Source organism: Macaca fascicularis, chromosome 5 (genome assembly GCF_037993035.2).
Source record: "Macaca fascicularis isolate 582-1 chromosome 5, T2T-MFA8v1.1".
NCBI lineage: Eukaryota > Metazoa > Chordata > Mammalia > Primates > Cercopithecidae > Macaca > Macaca fascicularis.
Genome location: NC_088379.1, coordinates 7,327,232 through 7,352,933, shown reverse-complemented (window position 1 = coordinate 7,352,933; position 25,702 = coordinate 7,327,232). Strand labels below are relative to the sequence as shown.

The 25,702-nt window shown below is 50.4% G+C and overlaps 1 protein-coding gene across 11 annotated transcripts in view; it reads left to right on the top strand.

Moving 5' to 3' along the window:
- Window positions 1-25,702, top strand: part of EVC (EvC ciliary complex subunit 1) — a 103,079-nt gene that overhangs the window by 28,351 nt on the left and 49,026 nt on the right. For 10 of the 11 annotated variants that reach the window (XM_065544763.2, XM_065544759.2, XM_065544761.2 and 7 more), the window contains 6 exons: window positions 812-910; window positions 4,218-4,355; window positions 7,163-7,321; window positions 11,900-12,116; window positions 12,920-13,068; window positions 15,982-16,080. In XM_065544763.2, the coding sequence (XP_065400835.1) occupies window positions 812-910; window positions 4,218-4,355; window positions 7,163-7,321; window positions 11,900-12,116; window positions 12,920-13,068; window positions 15,982-16,080 (861 nt within the window). The remainder of the gene's footprint in view (window positions 1-811; window positions 911-4,217; window positions 4,356-7,162; window positions 7,322-11,899; window positions 12,117-12,919; window positions 13,069-15,981; window positions 16,081-25,702) is intronic. The other variant, XM_074039412.1, reaches the window with a different exon arrangement.

The window sequence follows — 25,702 nt, the reverse complement described above, 5'->3', positions numbered from 1 at the left end:
CATCAAAATGGCTAAAATAAAAAATAGTGACAACACCAAATTCCGGCAAAGATGTCGGGAAACTGGATCACTCATACATTGCTGATGGAAATATAAAATGGTACCTGCAGCCATACTGGAAAACGTTTTGGCAATTTCTTATCAAACTTAAATTGTAATTACCAGAAGACCCAGCAATTGCACTTGTGGGCATTTAGCTCAGAGAAATGACAACTTACATTCACACAAATGTTCACAGCAGCATTGTTCATAATAGCCCCAAACTGGAAATAATCCAGATGTCTTAACAAGGGTGAATAGATCAAGAAATTGTGGATACAGGCCCCTGTTTACTTTCCTGGGTATCCCTACTTATGGGAGGCTCCTTCCTGGTTTAAAGGACGTCTCCATCCATTGAAACAGGAGACTGACGTGGATAACTTTGCATTTCCAGTTCCATACAACTATCCCCCTGATTCTTCCTTCAAAGAAGCATACCCTCCTTTGCTTTTTATATTTGCTTCACACATGGAAATGGGGATGTGGAGGGCCTTGCACAGAATAAGCACCTAATATTTGTTGAATACATGCATGAGGAAGAAATGAAGCTTTTTAAGGAAGCTTCATGAAAATGTAATCCATTATGGGCCACTGTCATAATTTATAATCTGAGATCCTTTCATTCAGCAAAAAACATGTGTGAAGAGAGGGTGAAAGAGAAGAAAAGAAGGAGAGAGCCAGTGAGGGAGGGAGGAAGAGACAATAGAAAGCAAAAGACAAAAATACCATTGGTTAAACTTTTCTTTCGTTATCTTTCCTTTCTTGGCAATAGATGTTTATTCAGATTTTTAAAATGTGCCTCCTTGACCTTCTTCCTAAAAAGAAGTCAGATGATGAATTATACCAGAAGATCCTTTCAAAACAGGAAAATGTAAGTCTTCAACCTATGTTTCAAGGTAACTTAAAAATAGTTTATTATAATATATACAACTTATGATACAAAAGTAGCTTATTACAATATATACTTTTTAATACAGTATAGTGAAATATAAAAGTATGTATACAAATATTTTGAAAAGTGTATTATTAAAATCTGGAATGCTATTTACAACGAAGAAAAGAATATTGGTCATATCTACTACTCAAAGGCGGTCACTGTTAATTTTTTTTCTGCATAAGTGTGGGATATTTTTAAAGACATAATTTGTTTATTGGTTATAGCTATGTATACTACTTTGTATTCTATTCTCAGTCTTTTATGGAAAGTTTATTTTGTTTCATGCGCAGCAAAGAATCAGGGCTTAGAGTCAGATTGATTGAGGCTGGTATCCCGGTTTTATCTTTTACAAGCTCTCAGAATCCTAGTTTCTTTTTTGTGCAATGAGATAATTCTTGTTCTGTGAGAGTGCAGAAAGGATAAGAGAGATGTGTATGATGCACCAAAGCAACATCATAGTTAGAGTTAGACTGTGAATTTGTGAAGGCTGCTATCATCCTCATTATCACAACCACCACCAAAAGCATCATTATCTTATCACCACCGTTTTTATTTTGTACCATCATCACCATCACTACTACTATCACAGTTCTCTTTTTCATCATGTCATTGTTGTCATCACCATCACCACCATCATATTTGCTATTGTCACCACTGATATCATCATTCTTTCTGTCTTTTCCACCATCATCATCATCCTCATGACCACTATCATCACCAACACCATCACCATCCTCATGTCCTCATTACCATCATCATGAGCATAATTTTTGTCATTGTTGTAATCATTGGCATTCTCATTACTACCATCACCACCATCATCATCTTCATTACCACCATAATCATCATGCTCGTCCTCATTGCCATCACCACTACCAGTGTTGCAGGGCAGGCAAGCTCCAGAATAGGGTGTAGCCTAGGAGGGTACTTGACTTCACTTAGGAAGTCTTTTAGTGGATGGTGCCACTTCTTGTGGAGCAGGACCAACCCATAGATAGTGTGCCCAGAGTTGGTAACATATGGGTGCTTGGCAACTGTATTTATACTCTTGTAAACCCACTTTCAATTACATGCAAATTAAGGGGCAGTTCAGCGCAAATTGAGAGACAGTTTATTTAGAACTTTCTAAAAAGGGGATAGTAACTTCTGGGTTGTTGCCATAGAAAGGAGTAGTAACTTTTGAGTTGTTGACATGCCATTTGTAATCTGTGGTTGTGCTGGTGGGAGTGTCTTATGCTAATGCGCAACGAGGGCAGCAAGGGATCACTTTCATCACCATCCACTGGTTCCTGCTGGTTTCTTCACTTTATCCTGTCTGGACCAGATCCCGTTTTGATCAGCAGGGTTGTGATCAGAAAACAAGTCCTGCCAGTCTCCTATCTCACCTTATCCTCACCATCATTGTCATCATTATTCTCATTACTGCTATCACCAGCCTCTTCTTCATCATCCCCTGCCATCATTTTCATTATCACCATCATTGTTACTGTCATCATTCTCATTACCACCATCATCATTGCATCATTGTCGTGATAGTCTTCATCAGCACCACCATCATCACCATCTTTATCATCTTTACTGCTACCTCTACCTTCACCTTCATTAGAGTCCTCATCATATCATCATTGTCCTTGTTCCCACCACCGTGAGACCTGGGGGTTTGGGAAGGGATGCTGCTGCTTTACTCCACTGGATTCCATGAGGAAGGATGACTCACTGCATCCCAGGAAGGAGGAAGGACATCATTGTCTTCACTGTCATCCTCAGTACCACCACCATGGTCATGGTCCTCAGGCAGTGCACATGGTGCTTGACATACATTATTTCATTTAATAGTTATGACAACCCTGTGAGTGGCCATTATTATTTTTGTTTTACAGCTGAGGAAACTGAGACTCCATGAGTTCAAATGACTTTCCAATGGCAAAAATGATAATGATGATGATGACATTTATAATTGTATTAGGAATAATGAAACAATACTGTCTGTTATAATGGAAAGAATAAGAGCCCTGAAGTCTGCAGACCTCATCTCTACCAGTTAAACAAGGCTGTTTGAACTTAAGCAAGCATGTTAATTATAATAGTGGCTACTATTTGTCTAGCCAAGTGATTTAAATGCATAATTTCATTTAACACTTGCAATAACCTTAAAACTTTCAGAAGAGGACAAGGAGTGCCCAGAATTTAGAAGAGTAAGGACAAGCCTAGCACTGCCCCTTCCTGCCTGGGCATCTTTGGACAAACTATCTTACCTTCCATAAACCAGCTTTCTCACCTGGAAATGGGTCATAATTTCTCTTTTGCAGAGATGCTGTGAGGATTAGAAAACACATATGGCCTCAGCTTGGGTCTTCAATAGTAGTTTATATCAATGTTATTTTTCCTAATGTACCTGGACCCATTCCACACTGTTGGCTATGTGACAAGGAACATAGAGAAAATGGAACTGTCTCCCACACTCTATATTGGGGTTTGTAGGACTCTATTCTTAGGACTGACCTTTTCCTTCCTGAGTTCAGAATCATTTGAGAGAGTCAGGAAGACAGATATGGAAATGTAGCTTTATTACTGATTAGAGGCCAGCTTGGAGGACGTAGCTTCAGTGCACAGCTATCATGGCTTCCTAATACTGAATCCCAGAATTCACTCAATTACCTAGCTAGTAATGGGCAATGCTGGGCCACCTCAGGCTTCCCCACACAGAAACAAGGCCTTGGCTACCCAGTTCACTCTAGGCTGAGATCACACTAGAGCAGTGGCCTCCCCTGACTGGCCCATCACAAACAGGAAGAGGCTGGGCAAGCTTCTGGCTTTTAAACCAACCAATCAAATACACACCACTTCCGGCCCCGGGGTGTCCTTCTTTCCCAGGAAAACCAGAAGAAGAGCAAAGAAACATTCCTTTCCAACCCACTGGATGTCATGATATTTTCCAGGACTTCAGAATGATTGAAAGATACTATTTTATTGATTTTGAAAGTATGGTATAATTTTTTTTTGAGGGAGGATATAGAAGAAAATAATTCATTATTCTTGAGGCTCTATGTTTAATGAGAAAATGAGTTTGTTGCTAATAGGTTTATTATCAAACCTCATGTACAACAACCCCCAGAGCATTTAACTATTTTTAAAAAATATTTTGTGAAATGTGAAAAATAAAAACATTTATTTTTCTAGAATTTAAGACACACTAAACTTTTTCTTTGTTTATTTGGTTTCTTTTTTTCTTCTTCTTCAGGATTTGGAGGATCTAGAAAAGGGACTTCAGGTCAAACTGTCAAACACAGAAATGTCGGGGGCTGGTGACTCCGAGTACATCAGTCTGGCTGATGTGGAAAAGAAGGAGAGGGAATACTCTGAACAGCTAATCGATAATGTGCGTGCCAGACTTTCTTTCCTGTACACAAATTTTGGTTTCTAAAACAGTTAAATTGGCTAAATTAGAGGGATGATAGTTAGAAGTGTGCCTAATACTTGAATTCCCCTATCGCATTCTGCCCTAGAGGCAGGATCCACTTTCTGATGCTAAGTGATAGGGAAGAAGTAATTAAGCAGCAACAATTCACAAAGGGAGGTTTATTTTTTATATCATGAATTATTCTCATTTAAATTTCAGATTAGTCTTTCTGTCATTCAAAGCAAAGATTGCTATAACCCTTGATGTCATCACTGCCCTTTGGAATAGAGTAGAAGAAAGCTGCTAGGCATCGCTCATGAAAGCATGTTTTAAATTCTAGACAGAATGGCTTCCCTGAAACATCTTTTTCTTTTCTTTTGGATTCTTCCACCCCCTGTTCGTATACTATGTATTAAACAAACATGTCCTTGGCACTCGCTCTTCACCAGGGATTGTGCTGGGCACTGGGGACTCAAAACCATTTAGACATGGCCCTGCCTGAGAGAGGCCGGGAGAGATGAACAGGTGAGCAGGTGAGGGCTTCACAGGGTGACATGTCTTGTAATAGAAGGAAGCACAGGAGAAGGCCCAAGGCAGGCACAGTGGAGGGAAGAGTTCGTTTTACCCCAGGCTTAGGAAAGCCTCCACAGAAGAACGGGCCCTGGAGAGGCTGGCTGGGAGAAGTGTGGGTGCTGGCCAGTGATGAGGCGGAGACAGGAGCTAAAGAGGGCTGAGAGCAAGTCCAGGTAAGGTAAAGCCAGAGGGATCTGGCCAGAGGGCTTCTGTCTTATGCCAGCGAGGTGGGAGTCACTGAAGCTTTGAAGCAGGGAGTAGCTGGGTTCAGCTTCTCCTTTAGAAGGGCTGCCCAGGCACTGAGTGGAGGGTGGTGAAGAGCTACTGGCCTAGTCCAGCAGGAACTTTATTAAGGCAACTGCAATAGGACGGAGAGGTGAGGAAACATGTGAGAGAAGCTATGGTGGTTTACCAAGGGGCGGCAGGTGGGGAGGTGGAGGGGGTCCAGGGTCAGTGCTGCTAAAATAAGGGCCCCAGAGCAAGAAGCTCATGGGAGGGAGGGAGCCAGTGCTCCTCTCCTCTGAATAGGTCCAGTGTTGAGAGGAGAGGCTTGGAGATGGAGGGTCTCCATGAGAGCCCAGGTTAGAGGACCTGGAGGGCTAGAAAGTTCTTAGAACTGTGGACCAGGATGCTAAGGAAGAGGGCACAGCCTGGATTCCTGTGGTCCACAGAACCCCCAATGCTATGTGCAGCATCTTGTCCATGTCTGCCTTTCTCAGGGAGAGGGTTCGGAGTTTTCATAAGATTCTCCAAAGTATTGGTGACCTCCAAAAATGGTGATCTCTGGCCTAGAAATGTGTGTAAAATGGGAAGAGAAAAGAGCTTGGTGTCAAATCTTGAATCCTGCCCGTATTTAAGGAGGAGGGGATGAGAAGAATTGGGACAAGAAAGCAGAGGAAGAATTGGATGGGCTTTGCAGAAGCAGGAGAAAGTCAGGTCACAGACGCCAAGAGAATCAGAGCAGGGTGTGCAGAGTTGGCGTAAGCAGTTGGTGTAAGCAGAGCAGGGTGTGCCGAGTTGGCGGTGTGACAGTCTGCAGTCTCATGTCAGGTGGGAGGCATGTCATTTGATGGCTCCAAGGGGAAGAGCAAGGTGAGAACATGAGGGTGCCAGGCAGGTTTGAGGTCCCTCTTGGCAGGGATGGGAGGAGGAGCTGACCAGCAGCATGTGTGGGGTTTACTGGGAGGCAATGGGGCCCTGAGATGGGAAGCTGCATTGATAGGGGGCATTCATCTGGGTGCAGGCTTCCTCCTGGCAGAGCCAGACCAACGCCGCAGTTGAGGCTGACAGAGTTTCATGACCTTGAGTCACAGCAACAAGATCAGCATGGGTTTCTGGTGTCACTAACCCCTGCCCCCTCCCATGCCTGGTCCAGCCAGATGTGTCCATTTCAGCCTCTGAGAGGCTGAGCTGAGATGGAGGCAACCCCAGCGGTGGAGTTAAATGGGACTGAGCCAAATCCTGGCTTTCATTGGCTCCATGACCTCTGACAAGTGACCTGACTCCCCCGAGCCCGTTCCTACATCTCCGGATAGATACTTTATCATGATATCAAATGTGTGAAGCACAGAGCCTGGTGAACAGCCTGTGGGCCATGAGGGAAAGTTGTTCAGATTCCTAGTGTCATTGTCCTTAGAGCTCTGACTGGCTGTGATGACACAATTAGACCTCCTGCATTCTAAGCCACTTAGGAATTCCCAGCTCTGCTCCTGATAAAATGAGGGGGTGGGAAGATTTTAAAGCAAAATGTTTTCATGGTCAGCATCATCTCTGCCATATTAAGCTTTTGTACTTTTAGAACAAAAACTAACATTTAAACGTCAGTTTATACTTTTACTTCCAGGAAGTATTTAATCCCTTTTAAAATTCCCAAAGCTTCTATGAGCGCATTGTCACATTTCATCTGCCCCTAGGTAGCTGTAATGACCCATGCAAGAGTCTGTAGGCTGGACAAGCTACCGCTTTCTTACCTTAGCAGCAGTGCTCTTGTGTCTGCTGGAACACCGTCGCAAAACTGACTGGCACTTGCAATGGAACCAGAAGGAACTTTACTGTAGAATGTGATTGTTGCCAAGATAAACTCACTGAAATTGTAGAATCGTTTAGAATCCTTATTTGTGATAAGGAGTGAATTATAATTCCCAAGCATGCACCGTTTGGCTTTCTTAAGTAAGTTTTTCCCTCACTTCATGTTGCTTGTGCTCATTTCACAGATGGAAGCTTTCTGGAAACAGATGGCGAACATCCAGCACTTTCTTGTGGACCAGTTTAAGTGTTCCAGCTCCAAAGCCCGACAGCTCGTGATGACTCTGACGGAAAGAATGATTGCCGCCGAAGGGCTATTGTGCGATTCTCAGGAGCTGCAGGCTCTGGTAATGCTGGAGGGGGCGGCAGGGAACATAAAGATATTCAGACTAGAGATTTGGAATCCCGAGGCTTGACATGATTAAATCTAACAGATTCATGTTGTAGCTGGTTATGTAGAGCCTCAGGGAAAAAAAAAAAAACCCAGTAAATTCATTCATCCATGTATTCATCCATTTATTTATTATCCAGCCATCCACCCAGCCATCCACCCATTGACCCATCCATCCATCCATCCATCCATCCATCCATCCATCCACCCATCCACCCATCCACCCATCCATCCACCCATCTACCCATCCACCCATCCATCCATCTACTCATCCATCTACCCTCCCACCCATTTATTCATCCATCCATCCATCCATCCATCCACCCATCCATCCATCCACCCATCCATCCACCCATCCATCCATCTGCCCTCCCACCCATTTATCCACCCACCCACCCATCTACCCATCCACCCATCCATCCACCTACTTATCCATCCATCCATCTATCCATCCATCTATCCATCCATCCATCCATCCATTCATCCATTCATCCATCCATCCATCCAATGAGTAAAGATTCTGGCCAGCTCAGTATTACTACAGCATAGAACACTGGTCCTAAACTTGAAATTACACATTGAAATTATCTGGGGAGCTTTAAAAAGTACTGATTCTTGGGCCCCAGATGGGTCTCCATCCCAGAGTTTCTGACTTAATCAGACTGGGGTGCAACCTGACTGGGCACTAGGGTTTTTAGAGCTCCCCAATGACGACAGTGGGTGCTGGGGTTGACGCCCACTGGTGTAGACACAGCATTGATTTACTTTCCTGACTGCCCTGTTTTGCCTGCAGAGTTCTTAAACAATGCCTTTTCCTGGCCTTCACTCTGAGGTTCTTATGTGATTGGTCTGGAGTGGAGGCCCTGGCATCGTGGGTTTTAAAACTCTGTGAACTATTCTGATGGGAGGCCAGGGATACAAACCCCTGGTACATGAGTGTCCAACCTTTTGGCTTCCCTGTCCGCATTGCAAGAAGAATTGTCTTAGGCCACATATAAAATACACTAACACTAACAATAGCTGATGAGCAAAAAACCCCAAAACACAAAAAAGGTCCCTGCTTATTTTTGTGAAACCTGCCAACCACAGATAAGCAAAAAAGTCCTCACATTCAAAGGGTTGGACACTCATGGGAGAGAAATCTGCAAATGCAGCTTTGACTCTGGGCTCTGTTGTTAGGAGCTGTGTGATCTTGAACACATTACTTAGCCTCTCTGAGCGTCTGTTCCTCTATTTATAAAATAATAGGGCTAAGAGTTGCCACAGACAGGGCCTGGGTAGATGCTGAGTGACTCCTAATACCCCAGTCACCATTGGGTTCCTCCTGGTACACATTGGGCTTGTCCTGTGTGCGCCAGTCAGTGTGTACTAGGCCCAGGGAATGAGTCCTCTGATGCTGCTCTGCGCCCATTTCCCTGTCCTGTGCACCAGCCGCTGTGGCTGCTCGGCTCAGAACCCTCCAGTGGCCTCCCCGCCCTCAGCACAGACTCAGCTCCTCGGACCCGTGAGAAAGCCAAGCCCCGGCAGACCCTCACCACCCCTTGCACACCGCAGGCCTCTCCCAATCCGTTCTGCTCCTCCAGGTGTGATCCACAGACCACAGCATCGGCAGCACTGGGAGCTGGTTAGAATGCAGAATTCTGCCCTCCACCCCTCCCACACAGGTCTACACTGTAACAAGACCCCCACGTCCACACAGTTGTTTGAGAACTTCATATGCTTTTTCTCAGCATATGCACACATGACCTGCTTTTTCTCTCAACACTACCGAAAGCTAGGCTTGGAAGATATTTGATTCGCAGCGTACTGATAAGGAGCCCACTCAGGGACCCACCTAAGATCCCTGTCCTGTCTAATGACATCGCTGAGCCTGGGCCTGAAGCTGCCTGGTTTGCTGCCCAAGCCCCTTTGAATTGGATTTCAGTTTGATAGGGCTGCTGACTCATATTAATGCTCTGCAAAGGTGAAAGATTTTTCTTCCTTTATTTTTTTCTTTTGCTATCAGCAGGATATTGATGCAGAAAAAAGAAAATACATCCTTAGCTGACTCTGGCCAGAGTATCAGCCAATAACTTCCAAACAGGAAGACGAAAAGGGATCATCCAGTTTAACAGCATGACTGTCCTTCAGCCAGTGTTTAATGAGCACCTACTGTGTGCCACATGCTGTTAATGGAAACCATATTGCAGAGGTTAGGAATGCAGGCTCGGGGAAGAAACTGGAGCTCCCGCTGCAGTCTTGCCACTCGTTAGCTAAGTGATCTTGGGCAGATAATTTAACCTCTCTGTGACTTGGTTTCATCATCTGTGCAATGGGGGCTGTAATAGCACCTGCTCTCTCACAGGGGTAGTTGAGAGTGTTAAAGACTCGTCTGTATATAGACTTTTTAGAGCAGAGCCCAGCACATAGGAAGCATTCAGTACTTGTTAGTCATTAGAGCCCCACAGGCCACATGTCAGCAGAAGAAACAGACAACAACAAATTATTGTAATGATGCGTGGACAGGGCTACACGGTCTATGTTTGTATGGAAGAGGGATGGATTCACTGTGCCTGCATACCGGGTACCAAAGGGGGAAAATATGGCTTCTGTATCTCAGAACCCAGAAGAGTTGGAATTCCCACAGTGGCATCCCATCTTTCTGGCCTGGGCATTTGGAGCTGGAATGTGCATCTCTGAATATTAAAACTGGAAGAGCCCTTCAAAGGGACCCTGGCGGTGATCAGATTCAGTTTCTTGAGACACACAAGAAATAAACAGCTGCCAAGACAAATGTGGGGACCGGCTGTAGATAATGATGAAAACAGCTAACACTCAGAGGCTCACAGTGCCCCGGCCCTTGTTCTCAATGCTTGACATATTTTGACTTACTTAATCCTCACGTCAAATCTATGTGGCGGGGGTCAGGTGAGGAGCTTGTGCCCAGGTCCAAGGAGCCAAGTCTGAGCCCGGCACTGTCGAGGACTCAGCCATACTCAGAGCAGGTCGGGGCCCCCATCCCACATCCCACATCCCTTTTCTCATGCACCTCTCTCCACTCTCATCCTCCCTCCAATATAAGCCCATCGATTGCACCCTACCCTAGTCAGCCTGTGTTGGGTTCTCAACATCCTCCTGTGTTCTTTAGAGGTGGCCAGAGCCGGTCTTCCTGTGGTCCACCCAGCACCTCCGCTTATCCTCGTGTGCCCTCTAGTGGTCACAGGCTGCTGGAATGAGCCTCGCCATCCGTGTCCATCACTGGGGGATATTCTTGCCCTGGTCTTGTGGGAACAGAGGCCAGTGCAGCTCAGTGCAGTGTGGCCATGGCTGGTCAATGGGGACATGGGCAACTCAGGCCTGGCCCCTGTCTTCAAGGGCTCTCAGTCCAGGCTAGGACTGCCCCTCACAATCACCTCCTCGAAGACAGGAACCCTGGGGCAGTGGGGAACAGAGCAGGGGACCAGTGAGGGTGGGGACAAGCAGGGAAGGACCACAGAACCCGTGAGGACGAGAAGAACCTGGCCAGGCAGGGGAGTGAGAGGAGGCAGCGAGGGTGTTCCAGGAGGAGGGCTCCGCATGTGCAGAGGCTGGGTGGCCGGGAGCAGGCAGGTGTGCGGGACAAAGCCCCACAGAGCTTCCTGCACCACGCCCGGGGCGTTGGACTTGATCTCAGGGCAGCAACAGGAGGGTTTGGGGCCATGGCTGACAGAAGCATCAGCATCTCTGAAAGGCCCCCTGGTCTGTGAGGCAGGGTCAGAGCCTGAGGCAGAGATGGGAGGCTGGGGAGCAGGACTGGCCCGTGGCCTCGGCCCAGCACTGAGGACAGGCCTGAGCGAGGCGTGGTTGGGTGTAGGGGGTGCAGAGTCTGTGCCGAGGGAGATGCCGAGGCCCCCGCCCGCTCCTCCTTTCCCCCTTACTCTCATTCCACGAGCAGCCGCTCTCGGGTGTGCAGGGCCTTGGCTGCCTGGGTGGACATTTCCCCCTGTCTTTTCTAAGGGTCTGTGAAATGATGAGGTGGGGCCGGGGAGGGCCTTCTGCAGAATCTGACTGTGGGGAGTCATGTTGGAAGCCAATCAATCCCCTGAAAATCTCAGCCGTCCCCAGTCAGGCTCTCTGGGGCTGGAAAGAAAGCCAGAACTGCTGGCATTTCGCGTTTCCTCCCCAGCCCTGTGGGGGCCACAGGGCCAGATTGGCCAGGGGAGGTGACTCTAAGCAAGGTGGCTTTTCCTCCTTGACTGTTTGCAAATCTGGATTCTCTCCTAGGAGAGTGGCTCTCTGGGGAGCGCTACTGGCGACTAAGTGCCTATGTGCTAACCAGCGTCACCCTCCCTGCACCCCTAGGAGAGGCACTTAATCCTCACCTGGGGAGCAGACCCAGATCTCACTCATGAAGGAGAAGGGGAGTTCATTCCTCTGAGCTCTGCTCTCCCGGAAGCCGATCGCCAGGCAGTGCCATTAGTTAATGACCCTGGCAGTCTCCTCCCAGCCATGAGTTAACGTGCCCTGGTGGTTCCCAGGACACCCCAGCTATGGTCCTGTGTGTTTCTTTCTGCAGGATGCCCTGGAGAGGACGATGGGGCGGGCACACATGGCAAAAGTGATTGAGTTTCTGAAGCTGCAAGTCCAGGAGGAGACGAGGTGCCGGCTGGCTGCCATCTCCCGTGGCCTGGAGCTGCTGGCCGGTGAGGGGAAGCTGTCCGGACGGCAGAAGGAGGAGCTGCTCACGCAGCAGCACAGGGCCTTCTGGCAGGAGGCGGAGCACTTCAGCCGGGGTGAGCCGTGGGCGCGGGTGCCGTGGTCCACGACGCTGGCCTTCTGGGTCCCTGGGGCTGAGCGGTGTAAGGGCTGGCAGCCTGGGGCAGTGTGCCCATGACGTGGGCACAGGCGGCCTTTCTGCTTCTGCCCTAGGGACTGGGTCACTGGGCTGCTCTCTGGGGCTGTCTTCCCTTCTCTGGACAGCAGAGGCCATGAGGACCAGTGCCCAGGGCAGGGGTCACCTGCTGCCCTCACTCACCAGGGATTCGGGCTGATTGAGCCCTCGTGTCCTGCAGCAAAGTCACCGGGAACTGCAGAGGGACACAGGAGGGTGAGGGTCTCACACTGGAAATTTACACAAAGTGGCCCGTGTCGCCCAGCGGCCCCTCACGGTCCTGCCGGAGTCATGTGGCCCTGCTCAGCGGCAGGGTGGGCAAGGGTGGGCCATCGTCCAGCGTGTGGGGCAGGAAGGGGAGTCCAGGGTGGCTGAGCCGTGCGGGGTGGCTGAGCCGTGCGGGGTGGCTGAGCCGTGCGGGGTGGCTGAGCCGTGTGTGTGTCCCACGCATGCTCCTGTCCCAAGGCTGACCCTGGGGTACGGGTGGGGCAAGGCTCAAGACGTAGAGGCATCTGGGCTTAGCTGAGGTCACACTTCCAGTAGGACCCACAGAAGGAAACCCAGGTCTGTCACCGGCAGGGCGGGCACTATCTCTGTGGCCAACACAAGCTTCCCCAGCCTCTGGACAGGAGAACACATGAGGGTCCCCACTGAAAGTCTGGCTCAGAGAGTCACCTCCTGTGCTGTGGCTTTTTTCAATCCCAGAGTTTGTCCAGCGAGGCAAAGACCTGGTCAAGGTGTCTCTGGCTCACCAGGTGGAGGGGACGGCAAAACTCACGCTGGCCCAAGAGGAGGAACGGAGAAGCTTCGTGGCTGAGGCCCAGCCGACTGCTGACCCAGAAAAGTTTCTCAAGGTGACACACATCCCCGGCCTCTGCACATGTGGGTGAGCTGGTGGTAGCTCTGTCCCCGTGACTGAGCACGGGGAGCCGGAGGTATTCATCAGATGTGAGGTTATCTCCCTACTTCCCGTGCGTCAGCCGAGTGACCGAATCTCGGTCCCTTAGCCCCTACATCGCTAGTGTCCTAGTAGACTGTAAGCGGGTGATAAGAGCAGTGCTGCCCTCACTGGGCTGCTGAGAAGAGGAGGGGGTAGGATCCGTAGAGAGCTTGGCAGAGTGCAAACGCATAGCAGGGGCGCACAGATGGTGGCAATGACGTGAAGGAAGCAGTGTGTGGCCCAGAGGGGACAAGTGTGTCGCCGAGAGTAAGGCAGGCTCACACACCCAGGGACAGGGCCCTTGTGGGTCGGCTGCAAGTCCAGGAGAAGGAAGGGAGCCCCCAGCCTTGCTTGGGTTGAGTGGGCAGGGCCAGGAAGTGGTCAAGGTCGGAGGTACCCTTGGTCTTGCCTGAGAAGGGGACAAGAAGACCTGAAGGAGGACAGAAAGCAAGACGTCACCCTCCAAGGAAAAGGAGTCAGCTGGCCCCAGTGCAGGCTCCAAGGACCTGGGCTCGCCAGTTCTCAGAGAGACCACCGAGCTCTGGTTTCGCTCTGCTTGCTTTCCCTGGTAATGGGCAGTGGGGCTGGGGGAGGGCCAGCTTGTCCGTGACCATCTTGCAGGCTGGTTAAGCACTGAGCACTGAGGCCAGCCACACCTGGGTTTGGGTGCTGACTCTGCCACTAAATAGCTGGGTGACCTTGGGCATGTTGCTTACCCTCTGGCCCTTAGCTTCCACATCTGTGAAATGGGCATAATGGCACCTGTATCACAGCATTGTTAGGATTCAGTGAGTCCAAGGAAGGGGCAGCCCCAGCCTCACTGTTTGCCTGGGTTCGCCTGCCCTGCATCAGCACTCGGTACAGCGCATCTCAGTTCTGCCAAGAGGTGGGTGGCACCCTGTCGGGGTCCAGGCTCAGCCCAGAATAGAGGCCCAGGGTCCCTCCCCGGGGGCCAACCTGGTGGTGGTGGCACCACTGCAGTGAGAAGCCAATGGGGGGGTCTCCTGAGAACAGAGGAGAGGCCTCTAGGTCCCTGTCTAGCTGCCTCCCTTACCCAGGGAGCCTCTTCCAGGGCCACACTGGGAGCTTCTGGGTTTGCCACATAGGGGTAGGCTGGGTTTTTCTGTCTTTGAGAAGACCCGTTTGAAATAAGAGGAAGATAAGGCTATTCAGCTCTTCATTACTTAGAGATTTCTGGGCCCCTTTCCTTGATGTCACAAAGCCCATTGTGAGTCCAGAGTGTGGAGACAGTGCCTGGGTGACCTCGGTGTCCCAGGGTCTCGGTACAGTCCTCGGAACGCCTCGGCGCTGGCGTTCAGGGTACGTGGGTCGCAGGCCGGGAAGGGTGAATGAGCGCATGAGTGCGTGAGTGAACCAGGACATGGACAAATGGGCAAACGAGTGAATGAAGGAAGGAGGATGGAATGGGTGGGAGAATGAATGAATAACACCAGGCTCCCAGCACACACTCAGCACCCACTTTTTTCCAGTCCCGCCCTTCTCTCTCATCTCACCTCCTGCCCGTAGCGTCCCCAAAGGTCCTATGTGGTCTTACCTCTTGGTCTCTGCTGCTGCTCCGAGCATGGCTCCCCATCTTCCCTCCAGGGAGCCATTCCTTGTCCTTAGAGACTCCACTGAAACACCTCCCCCACAGGGAATTTTCTGCTGCAGCCTTTCCCTGAGAAGAGTCTGTTCCTTTGTCCTTCTGCCCTGCCTCGCCCCTCTGCTGGTGCCCGGGCCTCTGATGCTCTGCCTAGGCCTGGCCGGGTCTCCCTCTGCTGGTGCCGGGGCCTCTGATGCTCTGCCTAGGCCTGGCCGGGTCTCCCTCTGCTGGTGCCCGGGCCTCTGATGCTCTGCCTAGGCCTGGCCGGGTCTCCCTCTGCTGGTGCCCGGGCCTCTGATGCTCTGCCTAGGCCTGGCCGGGTCTCCCTCTGCTGGTGCCGGGGCCTCTGATGCTCTGCCTAGGCCTGGCCGGGTCTCCCTCTGCTGGTGCCGGGCCTCTGATGCTCTGCCTAGGGCTGGCTGGGTCTCCCTCTGCTGGTGCCCGGGCCTCTGATGCTCTGCCTAGGCCTGGCTGGGTCTCCCTCTGCTGGTGCCCGGGCCTCTGATGCTCTGCCTAGGGCTGGCCGGGTCTCCCTCTGCTGGTGCCCGGGCCTCTGATGCTCTGCCTAGGCCTGGCCGGGTCTCCCTCTGCTGATGCCCGGAGCCTCTGATGCTCTGTCTAGGGCTGGCCGGGTCTCCCTATGCTGATGGCGGGGCCTCTGATGCTCTGCCTAGGGCTGGCCGGGTCTCCCTCTGCTGGTGCTGGGGCCTCTGGTGCTCTGTCTAGGCCTGGCCGGGTCTCCCTCTGCTGATGCCCGGGGTAACCCAGTCTCCTGCTGCTCTGCTGGGGTCCTCAGGAAAGGGCCTCTGCCACATGGTCAGAATGGGGCCTGGCTGGTTGCTGACTGCACTGACCTCCAATTGCCAGTCTGCGTCACCCTTGCTGGGCTCCCATCAGTGGGTCTCCTGTGGCCTGGGTGGTCAGAAAGTGACGTTTGGGTGGCTGTGGCCAGGGCAGAAGGGTGACAGAAGTGGCCCAGTGGCCCTGCTCATCCTGGGTTTAACAAAAGCGTGGTGGTTTGTGGTGTTTCCTGGAAAGCAGATTTGCTGGCCGTGGCATCAGCTGTGAAAGCCATGTGACGGCTCCATGCCTCCGTTTCCTTGTGTGTAATACAGGGGCCAACATCCTTCTTTCTGACCTGAGACGCAGGGGACAGTTGGAGAACCTTCTGGGAAAAAAAACCCTGCATGTTTCTAGAAGACTCAGCTCTCGTTTTCCTCACAGGCTTTTCACGAGGTCCTGGAGAGGCAGAGGCTGATGCGATGTGACCTGGAGGAAGAGGAGAATGTCAGAGCCACCGAGGCTGTGGTTGCACTCTGCCAGGTACATGGTCTCTGTGGGGACCAGCACAGAAGGTCCAGGGTCTGTGTGTGTGCGAGAACCTCACATCCTCCTGGCCGGGGACCCCAGAGGTGGTTCAGGTCCAACCCCGGCACTCGTTGGCCGGTGATCCAGGCAGGTCGCGTCCCCTCCATGCAATCCTCCTTGTCCACATCAGAAACCGAGGTGGTTGGCCTCGGTCCTCTCTGAGGCACCGTCCATTTCTGGGGTGCTGAGGATTCTTGTCTCCAAACATCCCTGTTAGCAAAGCTCTTTGGAAATCAGTTCTCCTCAGGTAAGAAATAGGCCCAGGATTTCTGGGTGTCATCGTGTAAAGTGGTGATGAAGAAGGGGTGCCGAGCTGAAATGGGGATGTCGGAGATCACGTGCCACACCACCTCTTTCCCATGTGCAAGCGTGTGCAGGTCTGGGGTGGGGAGGTGAAGCCGGCTGTGCTTGCCCTGCAGGGAGGCTTTGAGAGAGCAGGAGAGGGCACCTGAGCCCTCCTTAGAGGCAGGAGTCACAGGATGCCATGCTGAGCCAGACAGAGCCCCAGCCTCAGGCAGCATCGTCAGCTGTCAGAAAGGCAGGAGTATGGACACCTGGCTATGAAGGAATCAACAAGTGGGTGCTGGGCAGCACCCGGAGGAGGAGAGGGCCTGGGTCTGTGTCCTGGCTCTCCACTTCCTCACTGTGTGACCACAGGAGCATCACCTGGTCTCTAGCTCTCGGTTTCCCCATCTGTGAAATGGGGACGGTCATAGTTCTTCTTCATGGTGTGCCGGGAGGACTGTGTATGGGGCCCCGAGACAGCAGCTGGCACTCAGGACATGCCAGGGTATGTCGTCTCCAGTGACAGCTTCCCTGCTTCTGAGTATAGAGGAGAGGCAAGGGGCTCCTGGGTGAAGGGGAGGTCAAGGACAGCAGGCTGCAGGAGGCAATGCTGAGTCAAGCATTGGATGAGACCAGACCCAAGTGGACAGGGAGTCAGCGGACATCCCCAGCAGGGAGAAGCTCGTGCAGTGGTGGGAAGTACAACTCCTCATCTGGATGGGAGCTGCACTGGGTCAGTCGTGTCTCTGTTAACCTCTGTTAACCGTGTCTCTGTTAACCTCTGTTAACCGTGTCTCTGTTAACCTGATGAATACCACTGACTGGTATATTAAACAACAGAAATGTGTTCTCTCAAGGTTCTGGAGGCTGAAGCCTGAGATGACAGTGCCAGCAGGGTTGACTTCTGGTGAGGCCTGTCTTCCAGGCTTGCAGACAGCTGCCTTCCCATTGCCTCCTCACACGGTCATTTCTTTTATTTTTTTTTTTGAGATGGATTCTTGCTCTGCCACCCAGGCTGAAGTGCATCTCGGCTCACTGCAAGCTCTGCCGTCCGGGTTCACGCCTTTCTCCTACCTCAGCCTCCCGAGTAGCTGGGACTATAGGCGCCCACCACCACACCTGGCTAATTTTTTGTATTTTTAGTAGAGATGGGGTTTCACCATGTTAGCCAGGATGGTCTCGATCTCCTGACCTTGTGATCCACCTGCCTCGGCCTCCCAAAGTGCTGGGATTACAGGCGTGAGCCACCGCGCCCAGCCACACAGTCATTTCTCTGTGCTTGGAAGAGTAGAGGGCAGGGGAGAGAATGAAAGAGAGGGCTCTGGTCTCTCCCTTTTCTTATAAGGACACCAGTTCTATGAGATTAGGGCCCCACCCTGATGACCTTAATTACCTTAATTACCTCCTTAAAGGCCCTGTCTCCAAATACAGTCACATGGGATATTGGAGGCTAGGGCTTCAACATAAGAATTTGATTACTTAATTACCTCCAGATACAGTCATATGGGATACTGGAGGTTAGGGCTGCAACCTAAGAATTTGGGAGGGGACACAATTTAGTCCAAACAGTGTCCTTCAAAACATCATGTCCATCTGGAACCTCAGAATGTGGCCACACTTGGAAATAAGGGCTTTGCGGATGTAATTGGTTAGATCGTGCAATTGGTTAGGTCCTACTGGATTCAGGTGGGTCCTAATTCTGATGGCTGGTGTCCTTATAAGAAGGCCATGAGAAGACGTAGAGACACAGGGAAAGAGGCCGTGTGAAGACGGAGGGAGGGCCTGGAGTGATGCAGCCGCAAACCAAGGAACACCTGCAGCCCCCAAAAGCCAGAAGAGCCCAGGAAGGGCCCCTCCCGGAGCCTTTGGAGGGGGGAGGCTCTGCCAACACCTTGGTTTCATACTAATGCCTTCCAGAACCATGACAGAACAAACTTCGTTGTCTTAATGCACCCAGTTTGTGGCGCTTTGTCATGGCGGCCACAGGAAACCAAACGGAAACCGATCTTTGTTCAGGGCTAGCTCCTATCTTAAGTGCCTCTTGAGTATTTGATTATTTAATTCTCATGAGATTCACGAGGAAGACACTGCATTTTCCTTCCTTCCCAGAGGAGGAGTGAAGAAGTGTTTTCTCCAGAAATGCGTAGGATGGGGCTCAATTTGTCAAAGCCCTGGGGCCCGCAGGCAGGAAAGGAACAACTTTGTCCCCAGAGGAGTCAAGACTCAAATCCCCGGCTGGGCATGAGGAAACCAAGTTCTAATCTTCCTCTGAGTACTAACATGCTGTGTGACCTTGGCTGGTTACATAACCTCTCTGTGCTGGCCCATGTATCTTGCCCAGGTTTTACACAGCCAGCAGGCGGGGAAGATGAGATTTAAAATAAAGACTTTCTAATGTTAGTGCTGGTGTGGTCACCCCAGCCATGCTGCTTAGCATGTTGACGGCTGTTGTGAAACCTCAGTTCTTTTTAGTGTAAAAGAATATAAACAAGAGACCGCAGCAAAGGGGATGCAGCATAGAGCAATTTACTGCAAAGGAGAAAGAATGTTCTGAAAATGAGGTGCAGAATAGACAGGACACCCTGGGAGATATTCAGAGCAGATGAGACAGCCTTAACTGTTACTGGGGAAACTCCCTTTCTGGGGAGTCTTATGTGATTATTCATAAGGGGGTGGGAAGAGGCATCACTAGTAAGCATGTTCTGGCGGGGTGGGGGTGGTCCTCCGAGTGCACATGTTCAGTAGCTGTACACACTTGTTCAAACATCACATGTCTCATTAGCATCTTAAGTCTCCGCCCAAGGGTATGTTTTTTACTATTATAATGAGCAGAGGGTCAGTCTGAGGACAGATAAAGTCAAAGTGCTCGTGCCATCTGCAGGGGACGTTCCCTACTCAGATAACTGTGCTTGAAAGAGCCGGACTGCAGAGTGTGAATACTGGGACTTATTGTGTTGACGGTTTGGTCGCCGTGTCCCAAGGACATGGTCACTTCCTTGACTACCTATCCTGCCTCAAGTGCGGGCTGTGGAGCGTAACAGCAAAGCCCAGGCTCTGGAGCCAGACATCCTGGGCTCAGATTCCAGCCGGGCCACTTACTGTGCCCTGCCGGAGGTGAGCCCAGGCGGCCCAGAGGCTATGGGGTGGGTACCAGCAGCATTGTCCTCCTCACCCCCCATGGTAGCTTGTTGGCTTCTCACCCATCCTCTCTAAAGCAGCTCTCAAACCTTGCTGTGCATCAGAGTATCGCCAAGATTGCGCAAAGTGAGGTACAGGTTAGATCGCTTGCTCACAATTACACAATGATTGCCGCAAAGGGTAAGGCAAGCAGTGTATAAATGTAAACCCAGAACATCGGAGGGAAGTCTCAGTTAATTTAGAAAGTTTATTTTGCCAAGGTTGAGGATGCGCACCTGTGACAGCCTCAGGAGGTCCTGACGACATGCGCCCAAGGGGGTCCGGGCACAGCGTGGTTTTATACATTTTAGGGAGACAGGAGACATCAATCAATATATGTAAGAAATACATTGGTTCGTTCAGGAAAGGTGGGACAACTGGAAGCAAAGACAGGAAGACTCCAAGCGGGGAGGGGGCTTCCAGATCACAGGTAGGCGAGAGATAAACAGTTGCATTCTTTTGAGTTTCTGATTATCCTTTCCAAAGGCAGTCAGATCGGCATTTATCTCAGTGAGCAGAGAGATGACTGAATAGATGGGAGGCAGGTTTGCCCTAAGCAGTTTTCAGCTTGAGTGTTCCTTTTTGCTTAGGGATTTTGGGGGCCCAAGGTATTTTCCTTTCACAAAGGAAAGTGCCCGGCCAGCCCCAGCGGGTGCTGGTAAATACATCGGTTTCAATGAAGGGTTGTCAGTGATGCCTAAATGACATCCTTAGGAAGTTATGCATTTGGTTTTTCCCTGTGTGGGCCTAGTTGCTGGGCCTGTGAGAGCTTCAGCGAAGAAAGTGAAGACAGCCTTTTAATGTAACATCAGGAGAGGGTGACGGGTGTGCCGAGGGGTGATACCTGCTGGAGTCTGTCTTCTAGAAGGAGGTACATGAGATGTACTGCATATGAAAGTGCCGTGGGACACAGTGGAAATGGGCGTGAAATGTTTTTTTTTTTCTTTTTTTTTTGAGACAGAGTTTAGCTCTGGTTGCCCAGGCTGGAGTGCAATGGTATAATCTCGGCTCACTGCAACCTCCGCCTCCCAGGTTCCAGAGATTCTCCTGCCTCAGCCTCCCGAGTAGCTGGGATTACAGGCAAGTGCCACCACGCCCAGCTAATTTTGTATTTTTAGTAGAGACAAGGTTTCACCATGTTGGTCAGGCTGGTCTCGAACTCCTGACCTCAGGTGATCCGCCCGCCTTGGCCTCCCAAAGGGCTGGGATTACAGACGTGAGCCACCACTCCCGACCTGGCCCAAGGCCTGTGTCAGTTTGTGTCCCAGAATTATTCTGGAGGGATTTCCTTAGATTTATTTACTTTGCCATTTCATCACAAGCCTTTAGGTTCCAGGACGCTTGGTTTATTTTACATTTCCTCAATTGGGAAATCGTTGCCCTTGGTTACTGGAAACTGCTTTACCTAATATTCCATAGGAGCGGGCTAAAATCCTTCATTGCCAATTGGAGAGCTGGTTGCTCCCTCCTGGCCGGGCATCCTTGGGCCAGAGCCTGGACTGCTCTGAGCTCTGGTTTCCTTCTCTGTGCAGCAGAGACTGGGAGCCCATTTACCTTGGTGGCTGGGGGTGCCAAGGAGAGCAGGTCCAAGGCCCAGACCTGGCACATGGTAGGTGCTCAGTGAACGCCTCCTCGCCTGCCCCACAGGGAGCATGATCTCAGCAGATGTTGAGTCCAGGGGGGATGAGCCCAGATCTGGGGCCAGGGTCCTGGGTGTGAATCTCAACCACCAAAATGAACGACTGAGGCAGGTGTCACAATCAATCGCAGTTTATTGAGCCAGCTTGAGGGTGCACCTGGGAAAACACAAGTCACAGACTTGGCTGTTTTTTCCAAAGAGGTTCTCAGAAGGTTTAGTATTTATACATTTTCCTTTAAAAAGGGGAGGGTGGGTGGTTGTCGGGGGTGGAGCAGCAATGAAAGGAACAGTTACACACTTGGGAGACTTTAGTTAATACCTGGTAAATCTACATTTTCGGTAAGATCAGGTGAACGTTTGAAGAAAAAGAGAACAGAGGAAGCAGGCGTCTCAGGAAGGGGTGAAGGAAGCATCCATCTCGTCTTTGTTCTGTGCCTGGGAAGATAAGCCAGCCATCAATATGATCAGCATGGAGTCTTTTGAAAGAGCTGATTTCTGTTTAGTCCTTAGGGAAGAAAGCCTTATGGTGGTTGGCTAGTGAGGGAGGGGTACGATGAGGAGTGTTCAACCTCCCATCCCGTCCTTTACGGCCCTGGGAAGTCAGCTTCCCAGCTTTCTCTGGGGTCCCATTGGCCAAGAAGCCCCAGCTATTTAGTCAGTTGGCAGCTTAGAGTTTTACTTTTCTTCCTCAGTCCCAGGCACCTTGGGAGAGTTTGTTCATTCATTCATTCATTCATTCATTCATTCAACAAGTATTGTTGAGCACAGTTTTGTGCAGCATGTGTATGCTTGGGGTTGCAGCAGCAGCAGCAGCATTGAGGCCAGTGTAAGGGCAGTGGGGAAGCTGGGGATCAAGGCAGGGAGGAGAGTCCAGAGAGCCTCATCTTGGAAGGCTTTGCAGACCGTCCCAAGATAGTTGCATTTACTTCTGAATGAGACAGGAAATCACCAGCATGTTTTGAGCAGGGAGGTGACTTGCTTTGTGTTTTATAAGGATCACTGTGGTTTCCATGAGGAAGACAGACTGTAGGAGCAGAGGCGGAAGCAGGGAGCCCTGGTAGGAGACTGCTGTGGCCCATGAAAGAGATGGTGCTGACTGACGGGGCAGTGAGAAAGCCTGGAGCTTTGTGTCTGTTTGGACAATCGATATCCCACCTCCTCTCTGTTAAAGTGGAACTAATAGGCCTTCTTCATATGGCTATCAAGAGGTTTAAATAAGCTCACATGGGTGAAGCATATAGAAGAGTGTTGGGCACACAATGACACTCAAAATATATTCTCGGCTGGGCACAGTGGCTCACACCTGTAATCCCAGCACTTTGAGAGGCTGAGGCGGATGGATCACTTGAGGTTAAGAGTTCGAGACCAGCCTGGCCAAGAGGGTGAAACCTCATCTCTACTAAAAATACAAAAATTAGCTGGTTGTGGTGATGGGCGCCTGTAATCCCAGCTACTCGGGAGGCTGAGGCACGAGAATCACTTGAACCCGGGTGGCGGAGGTTGCGGTGAGCCAAGATCACACCACTGCACTCCAGCCTGTTGACAGGGCGAAACTCCATCTCAAAAAAAAGAAAGAAATATTCTCCTTCATCATCATTCACTGGATAGAAAGGTGTCTGTGCACAGAACACGCTCTCAAGGTACCCTGCCTTGCTGGCTGGCTGGCTGGCTGTGCCCACGCATTAATTTACCCCTTCTTTGGGCATGGCACTTATCATGATATTGCAGGCACAGTGGCTGTGAGATAAATTTGATGGTCACCTGTATTAATCTGTTCTCACACTGCTAATAAAGACATACCCAAGACTGAGTAATTTATAAAGGAAACAGGTTTAATGGACTCACAGTTCCACATGGCTGGGGAGCCCTCACAATTTGAGCTCCTCAAATGAGGAGCAAAGTCACATCTTACATGGCAGCAGGCAAGAGAGAGCATGTGCAGGGAAACTCCTCTTTATAAAACCATCTGATCTCATGAGACTTATCCACTAACACAAGAACAGCACAGGAAAGACCCACCCCAGTGATTCTGTTACCTCCCACTGGGTCAGTCCCATGACATGGGGATTATGGGAGCTTCAATTCAAGATGAGATGTAGATGGGGACACAGCTAAACCATATCATAACCTAATGGTTCTCAGGGCTGCAGAGAAAAGTGCATTTTTCTGAATCCTCACTGTCTTTCAGCCTTAAAACAGTCCATTTTCAGTTCAGTGGGGATGGATGCCATGCGATTGCATGAGCTCTGTGGCTCAGCACCTCACGAACAGGTTGCTGCACCAAACCCAGCATCATCCCAGTAACAACGGGGCTCTTGGCAGAGTTTGCCATCATCCCATTCCAGGGACCACACAACCCACCTGTCCATTTGGATGTCATGTCTGACTGTCCCCCCACTGCCATTTCTCTTGAAAGGCTCCTGGGAGAAGGTGGTGAAATCACAGCCCTGTCATGTGGGTCCTTCTCAGCTTCAGGCTGTCCCAGGACGTTAGGGCTGAGAAAAAGGAGAGAAAACATGGGACTCCGTCCTTGAAGAACACAGTCATAATAGCAGGTGCTTATGAAGTGTCTGAGAGTAGTTCCCAATCCAACTTCACTTCTTCTGATGTCAGATGCAAGTTTAGGGGTCCTGAAGATCCCCCTCAGGCTCTTCAACTCACCAGAAGGACTCCCAGCACCCCCTGACAGCTGCTGTGCTCCGTCCGAGCTGGGCTGATGATAATAGAAGGCTACAGACCAAAGTCAGTCAAGGGAGAGGCATAGGGCTCCAGGAAGGCTCCCTGCACAGAGCTTCTGGGTGTCCTCTCCTGGTGGAGTTGGGGGCAGCACTAACTCTCCCTGGCCACAATATGTGACAAGGCACACAGAGTGTCACCAAGCAGGGAAGCTTGCCCAAGCTTAGTGCCCAGAGTTTTTACTGGGGCTCAGCTACATTGGCATGGCTGACCCACACCCCGACAGCTGCCCTGAGCCTCCAGCCCTTCAGAGGTCAAGCTGAGACCACATGCCCTAAGGCCTCCCTGCCATAAATCACCGTGATAGTGTAGACTGTCAAGGTCCCCAGGTCAGCAAAGACACTCCAATCAGGCCAAACATTCCAGGGGCTGAGAGGTGACCTACTGGGGGCCAAGGACAGAGGCCAGACCCCTCTTTGGTCAAGATTAGGTGCTGCACAGCACTGGAAGTCTAAAGTGTCTGTTCAAGGTCACTCAGCTGGGGCCTAGGAGTCAGGCCCAGGACTTGTAATATTCACGTGGGAAATAGTGATTCGGGAAACACAAGAAGGGAGAAGGAATGTGCCCTCCTTGGTGCCCTCCTTGTTCATTTCTCCATCCCTGGGGTCATGCCCAGGGGATAACCCACTCTAGACAATCAGTCAATATTGATGAATACACAAATCAATCAATCAGTTAATGTATCAGTGAATTGGCTGGGTGTGGTGGCTCACACCTGTAATCCCAGCACTTTGGGAGGCCGAGGCGGGTGGATAACACCTGAGGTCAGGAGTTCAAGACCAGCCTGGCCAACATGGCAAAAGCCCGTCTCTACTAAAAATACAAAAACTAGCCAGGCATGGTGGCGGGTGCCTGTAGTCCCAGCTACTCAGGAGGCTGAGGCAGGAGAATTGCTTGAACTTGGGAGGCAGAGGTTGCAGTGAGATGAGATCGCGCCATTGTACTCCAGCCTGGGCAACAGAGCGAGACTTCATCTCAAAAAAAGAAAGAAAGAAAGAAAAAATATATATATATATATATATATCAATGAATCAGCTAAACTATTGTCATTCTGAAGATGTCATATGAGGTATTAGTTAGTATAGTTATACTATATTATATATTAGTATAGCCACCGTAACTAACGACCACAAACTCAGTGGCTTAAAGTGACACAAAGTTATGTTACAGTTCTGGAGGTCAGAAGTCTGATGTGGATCTCACTGGCTAAAATGAAGGTGTCAGCTGTGCTGATTCCTCCTGGAGGCCCCAGGGTAGAAACGGTTTTCTTGACTTTTCCAGTTTCTAGAGGCCACCCACATTCCTTGGCTCAGGGCCCTTTCTTCTATCATCAGGGCCAGCTATGGCGCCACTCCTGCCTCTGCTTCCTCCATCACATCTTCTCTGACTGTGACCCTCCTGCCTCCCTCATTCACTTATGAGAACCCTCTGATGACACTGGAGCCAACTGGGTCATCCAGGGTCATCTCTCCGTCTCAGGATCCTTAACTCAATCCCACCTGCGAAGTCTCTTTACCGTGTAAAGTTCCATGCTCGAAAGTTCCAGGGATTGGGAGGTGGACATCTTGAGGGAGACATTCTGTGAACCACAGAGAAAAACGGTACGTTTCCCAAGAGTGAAAGAAATCTGTTTCTTGAAGACCATGAAAACCCTGATTTTCTGGGCAAGTAACGTATTGGAAGCAGATCTTGAGAGGAAATGATAGAAGCTTGGGCACCACAGACCTCCCCGTTGCTGGG